The 6,605-nt window shown below is 33.6% G+C and overlaps 1 protein-coding gene across 4 annotated transcripts; it reads right to left on the bottom strand.

Moving 5' to 3' along the window:
- On the bottom strand, nt 1-4,453 carry LOC107026418 (beta-amylase). Of its 4 annotated transcripts, none has more exons than XM_015227379.2 (9): nt 4,296-4,453; nt 3,693-3,913; nt 2,721-2,786; nt 2,226-2,624; nt 1,965-2,129; nt 1,441-1,704; nt 1,120-1,329; nt 452-691; nt 1-356 (listed from the first exon to the last, which is right to left on the bottom strand). In XM_015227379.2, exons 2-9 carry the CDS (start codon nt 3,882-3,884, stop codon nt 165-167), a joined length of 1,728 nt encoding a protein of 575 aa, XP_015082865.1. In that variant the 5' UTR covers nt 3,885-3,913; nt 4,296-4,453; the 3' UTR covers nt 1-164. The 4 variants fall into 4 exon arrangements, with proteins under 4 accessions (XP_015082865.1, XP_015082866.1, XP_027774409.1 ...); XM_015227380.2 differs by having other exon boundaries at nt 3,693-3,918; nt 4,296-4,449; XM_027918608.1 differs by lacking the exon at nt 4,296-4,453 and having other exon boundaries at nt 3,693-4,199.
- Nucleotides 4,454-6,605: the final 2,152 nt, after the last annotated feature.

The raw sequence follows: 6,605 nt of genomic DNA, 5'->3' as shown, positions 1-6,605 counted from the left end.
TACGACAAATGGGAAGACAAGACATTTAGATTATCATACCAGCATGTGTCAGTATTGTAATATGGAAATAAAAGTCTCTTATATATCTTCTCATTCAAATTTACATATAAATGCAGATGCATAATATGACTTCCCCTGCTTGTGCATTCATGGCGAAGTAAGCATCAGTTAGATAGAAAGAACTTGTTAACCAGCCTATCCCAATATTCAGCCAATATACCGCCAATTCTAGCATCTGTCTGTTCATCCCACGGGAATGGTTTTGTTCGTTGAGTGGCTTGAAGAAGTTCATCCATTGAAATCTCCCCCTTTGATCTTCCCAGGGGAGCTGGTTTATCGTATTCAGGACAGTAATCCTGTAAAAGACACCAATCACAGGAATTAAAAACTCGAGGCTTCCCCAGGGCCACTCATCATTTTTCTCACGAAAAATTAAGAGGCTACTACTTACCAGATCAGCATGCATTTTCTTGACAAATGTTTTGAAGGTTCTGAAGTTCCTACTTTGAAGGAGTTTTTCAGATAATCGAAGGTAAGTCAGCCCAGCCATTTTTAGTTTTGGTGGACCGTTTTTATTGATGCCATTTGGTCTAGCGTTGAGAAGGATTTGGTTGTAGGCATAGCCGTCATATCTTGCAAGCGCATTCTCACCTGCTACATCAATGTTCTCTTTCCAGCCAACACTCAAAACCTGTATATAATCAGGTAAAGTCTTGGTGAATAGCAGTCCTTAGCTAGTTGTTCGCGAAAAAATGTTAAGTCTTTCCTCTGTAAAATTAGGTCTCTCAAAACGTACTCCCTCCGTCCCAAGTTTAAGTTGTCTTATTTTCCTTTTGATCTGTCCCCAAAAGAGCGTCTCTTTCTACATTTAGTAATCTTTCCAAATTCCAACAATCTACATGGCAGGTCTAAGACCGAAAATCAAAGGGATACACACATGCATCTTCAATTTAAGACCAAAAGAGTCAGTGTCTCCCCTTTCATAAACTTAGTGCACAGTTAAACTAGGACACTTAAATTGGGACGGAGGGAGTATAAGGTTAAGTCACGGTTTGTCCAAGATCTAGAGTCTAGACTGGATGCTAAAATGGTATAAAACATGCAACTCTCTTTTCTAACCTGTTGAACTAGCTCTTGAGGGCCAGACTTAGCATAAGCTGGATGTTCTGAATTCCTCATCTCAAGGCAAGTGAAATTAAAGGTACCATAGTGTCTCGATAACATCCTTGCTATTGGTCTATAGCCATCTCGATTGTCCAAATTATAAAATCCTGCTGTTAGCTCTGCAGCATGGCTGGCATCTTTGTACCACCAGTGAATTCCAGCTACCTGCTCGAGCAAAATTGACAGAAGGGACAATTCTGTTAGCTTGTGCTGTCAAAACTCGAATGGGATCAATAATGCCAAGACTAAAGAATTTCCAGGTGGATGAAGACTTGCTTTAGCTGATAGCTTCACTTTGCATCCCAGGAAAGCTTTGTTTGCTTCATCAAGGATCTGATCTCCGTGAAGCAGTAGCTTGCTAGAGTACCAGGTCAAGAAGAACTTCCCTTTCTCGGTAAGGTATGTACCATTTGGTCCAAAGAATCCTGTTTCGGCGGGTACATTATTATATGTTCCTGCATCATCTGGAAGATCCCACTCTGAGTGGCCTGCCTTTGTTGCTGCCCCCTTGAAATCTGTTCTCATGTACTTGTCATAGCACTGCAACATTTAGAGCCCACTTTGATCAGCGGATTGTAAGGATAAAACAATAAATATTTTGATCAAACTAAAAAGTTTTCATAATCTGAAAAAACATAAGTTGGGGGTGACCAACTTATAAGCACTTTTGATTATAAGCCAGTCTGACCAGTTTATAAGCTTAGACAAACACACTCGGAAGTAGCAAAATGAATAAGAAGTTAAGAATCTCGAGTCACAAAGTGGTTGATCTTTAAGTAACAGCTTGAGCCAAGTCTCACCTGAAATTCTCCAATCCCGGGGAATTTCCATCCTTGAGACTGAGTGTACGATGGATATCTAAGCTCACCGGCAGGACCAAGTCCTACCTCTATGTCTACTATGCTTCCAGTTTCCAAGAAGTCAGACATGTTCTCTCTAAAGCTCCTCATGTAGTCGCTGTAAATCTAAATGCATCAGGAATTTTAAGTAGAGCCTAAGTTCATAAAACAATACGTCTATCCGTATCTGAGCATAAGAGTTGGATTCCTTCTGAGAATTACCTGGATAGCAGTTCGACATTCAAACAGAGGTTGGTTATCCACGGCAAGTGAGAGGCATTCTTTATTCCTTGTACCAGTCCGATTAGTATAGAAAATATCAGGGTTGTTTTCTCCGATAGCTAGTACCCATTTGGGTATAGGAATGAAAACATCATCTCCTATATTGCCACCACATTGGTGGAATGACATAATAGCTTGTATTTTGAGGCCAATCTTTTGAACAAGTTGGAACAAACTCCTATACGCAGACCAATCATATAGCCCGGGGCCATTGGCCTCTACAATTCCCCACCAGACATCCACCATGATCCCATCAACACCGGCTTCTCTCAGTTCCTTGAACTGCTTCTCACACTTAACTTGGTCCCGAAAAACATTGTCAATTGAAATAACATCTAACTGTTTGTCACCAGCAGAAAAGAAGAAATGGGAAGTGTTAAAACTAGCATCTGCATCAATGTAGTTTCATGATTGATGACAAGGTTTATGACTTACTGGAAGCATTACATAAACAGGCACATAGTTGGCTAAAGGGACACTGCTCAAGGTTGGACCCGTAACCTGCATAACAAGAGAAACCAAGAGAAGTCATTCTTCTATGAAATATCGAAGTCTCTAAAGACAATGTAGAGGCTACAACTTGGTATTTTATCTCCGTTCTGTTTTGTGAACTATACGCATAATTGTTTCTCTACCTCCCTGGATATCTTCGGAAATAGCCAAGTCAAAATATACTACTTGCCTAGAATGGACTGTCAAGGAATTACTATCAAACAGAATTCACTTCAAAACAATGATTAGATTAAGAAAAACATAACTATAGACCCCTCGACGATGACAGAATATTTTCAACCTGCACAACCACCATTTAAGGAAAGCTTTTTACTATTGATAAATGCTACTCCTAAACTACCAAAAGCTATCAGTTTCTTAAACAACTACCATAGACACATATCATAAGGGTAGATGATCAGTGCCAAAAATCATTCAACGCACACATAAATCACTTCTCGTTCACAGTCTCTGCACACAACAACAACATACCCAATCTAATCCCACAAATAGCGTCTTGGAAGATAGAGAATACATAGCATTACTCCTAGTCCTACCTTGTCAAGATAGCTAGACTGACTATTTCCAATAGATCCTCGACTTAAAACAGGTACAAAAAACAATGAAGAAAAGAGAAGTAGCAACAACAAATAATATAACAATCAAATCAAAGAAAATAACATGTAATACTAAACTCGAAGAGTGAAATATTAAGAAAGCAATAATAACAAAACATAAAAGGTAAACTAGACGATGCTCGACTAGCTACTAATCTTTTTACCTAATCCTCAACAGCCAAAAACTCCAATCTAGGTCATATCCTCACACAGTTATGTCGTGTGCCGTCTAATCACCTCTCAACAAAACAGGCACACAAAAGACTCAAAATTAAAAGAACAGAGGAAAATTTATTACCTTTGTTGCTTCTGGTGCAATGGCTCGAGTAATTCCAGTCTTTCGATTACAAGAAAATGTAATATTTTGCCGGAGAAGTTGTTTTCTTGCCAAATTAAATTTCTTAATCAACAATTTTTTGTGTGGAAATCCCATTACCTCAGGTAAAACACCTAAATTTGAAGTTCCAATGCTGGCCATGCTGATATTCATCTAAAATATCAACAAATTTCCTCCTGTTTCTGGGCTTAAAAAATTTAGAACAATATTAATTTCAACATTGCAAAAGAAAAAATGTTTAAAATATCTAAGGTAAAGACATTCATCACAAAGAATCAAATAATCCTTATGGAACACTTTTTTGTGGACTGCAATATTTTTATATGTGTGGATCCTAAAATTTGATTTTGAAAAAAAAAAAGAGTAGATTGTTCTAGCTATAACCACAAAAACATTGAAAACGAAACAATTGTAGCATAGAGTTCCGTTTCATGCACGTACATACATTTTTTTTTTGGCATCAAATCATGTTCGTAATGATTTAATTTAATTTAGTTTTGAATTAAATATCAAGAAAAAAGGATGACAATTAATTAAAGACGGACGAAATGAGTAGACACGTACATGTTTTTCATCGAATCGTGTTCTCTTTGCTTTGTGTTGTTTTCCGAATTGCCCTTTTTTCAGCTTTTGCACTAATCATGTTCACATGAATTGTAGTAGAAGTGAACAAATTTCATCATGCCCTAATGAGTGATCAGAATGTTTTCACAGTATAAAAATTAAAATAATCTTTTTTCTCATTGAATTTTGTATTTGAAAATAATAATATCTATCAAAAGGATATTTTCGACTTCTGCTACTGTCATCTATTAACAACACGTGCTAGAAAGGACTCAATTGACTCAAACTGAAGCTGCAATATATATATATATATATATATATATATATGAGTAATACATATATTAGATCCTAAACTTAGCTTTAATTTTTAAATAAATAAACACATGAGTTCTACATGGCACAATACACGTAGGACACTATTTCGGACAAAAAATAACATGTAGGATGACATGTATGACATGTGTATCTATTTATTCAACTTTATACAAGTTTGAGTGTCTATTTGTGCACATCCAAAATTGAAGGGCATAAATATAATTTGAAACCAAGTTAAAGGGAAATATATAGACACTTCACACTCACACAGAAAATTCAAAGTTTTTTTTTCACGCATAAAAAGGGAAATTTTCAAAATTATACTAAAGTTTTTGTTTTTTTATGTATAAGAAAAGGGGGAATTTTTTGAGGAATTGACACATATATATAACTCTTAAATTAGATTGACTGTTTAGCCGAATAATTATTTAGCAAATGGAAGTCTTAAAGAATTGGCAATTAATAGTGATACGATGTATTTTGCACAAATACAGGGGAGGAATTTCTATTCACACTCATCTTTCTTCAATTTTTTTAATAAAATACTAGTAATAAAACAGATTTAGTATCATATCTCTCTTCTACTTTTAAATCATTTCTCCTCAAAATTAAAAAAAATGAAAAATTACATAATTTGGTACATTTTAATAATAATTACTTATTTTAGCGATACTCTTTATTTATTACCATTTATAACAATATTATGTTAAAATATGCAATATGAATTAAAAGTGAATTATGTATGTAATATATATAAATTATAATTATTTTTTAAAATATATATGTTTGTTTGGTAAGAATTTGACACATTGTATTATAAATGTATTAAAATGTGTGATAAATGTATTATCCATTATTAAAACTTGTATTATATGTGGATAATAAATTGTTCTTTATAATATGTATTAAACTTGTATTATAAATGAATTAAAACTGATCAAAGTGAAAAAAATATACTATTACTATAAATGGTAAAGATTTTATTATTATAATATATTTATGTAAGTTTTCCTTTATATATTGCAGCAATTTATCTTTTTATCTGAACACTTGTATTAAATTTTTTGTTTTCAATCCAGACCTACTCAAATCTTCCCTAAATAGTCCAAAATTTTAGATACAAGTCACTCTTGATGTTTTAAGTCTTTTCATATATTATTAACTCAAAAATTGTTCACCTTTGCGATAGGTTAAGATTTAAAATTTGAGTTTCAAAAATTTTTAATAATGAATTTAAGTGAACATCAGCACAAAATCTTTCTCTAAACAAATTAAATATTAGATAATGAACTCCTCTCAATATTTTAATTCTTTTGATGTAATATCTATTTAAAATAATTCATACTTACAATAAATAGAATTTTAAAATACTTCTATAAAAATAAAGCATGGTTTAATTATTTGTAAAGTTATAAAGGTGTGTGGACTACTATTTTAACTAAACTAAAAGAGATAATTGACAAACAAGTGAGTTGGTGCCACGTGTGATGTGGCAAACTGCAGCAGGACTCCCGTGAATCATATCGGCTTGAAGACGCAAAATTATAAGGTGAAAAATGAAAAGTCAATAAAGATGAAGGGGGAAAAAGAGAGAAAGAGAAGAAATGGGGGGGCATTTTTATTAGTTTAGGAAATATTAAGGACGTTGATGTAAATTAAGAGGTCAATGAAGAAAAAGACCAAAAGGCACTGACATTGCCAGCTTCATTTAAGGGTGACATGGCAGCCAATACTGGTAGGCTCGATTTCCCAAATATCCTCCTCCTACTAAAACCTACACATTTATAAATGAACTAGTTTTCGGAACGTGCGTTGCACGTTTATTCCATACAGTTATTATATAAAAATATTGAATTTAAAAATATTAGTTTTACCAATTTATATTTTATTCATTAAATAAAATTCATAATAATTGAATATTACATTGACAATCAAGCAAGAAATATGGAAAAATAATAAGATTACTATAGCATCTAATAATATGAATATATTTAT

This window comes from Solanum pennellii, chromosome 7 (genome assembly GCF_001406875.1).
Source record: "Solanum pennellii chromosome 7, SPENNV200".
Taxonomy (NCBI): domain Eukaryota; kingdom Viridiplantae; phylum Streptophyta; class Magnoliopsida; order Solanales; family Solanaceae; genus Solanum; species Solanum pennellii.
Note: the sequence above shows the minus strand (reverse complement) of the source record. Positions and strands in the feature narration are given on the sequence as shown.

Coding starts and splice junctions, on each gene's coding strand:
- LOC107026418 (XM_015227379.2), bottom strand. CDS start 3,884: ATGAATATCAGCATGGCCAGCATTGGAACTTCAAATTTAGGTGTTTTA. Junction 2,625..2,720: donor CTGTTTATGTAATGCTTCCA/GTAAGTCATAAA, acceptor GGTGACAAACAG/TTAGATGTTATTTCAATTGA. Junction 692..1,119: donor CTCAAGAGCTAGTTCAACAG/GTTAGAAAAGAG, acceptor GATTATATACAG/GTTTTGAGTGTTGGCTGGAA.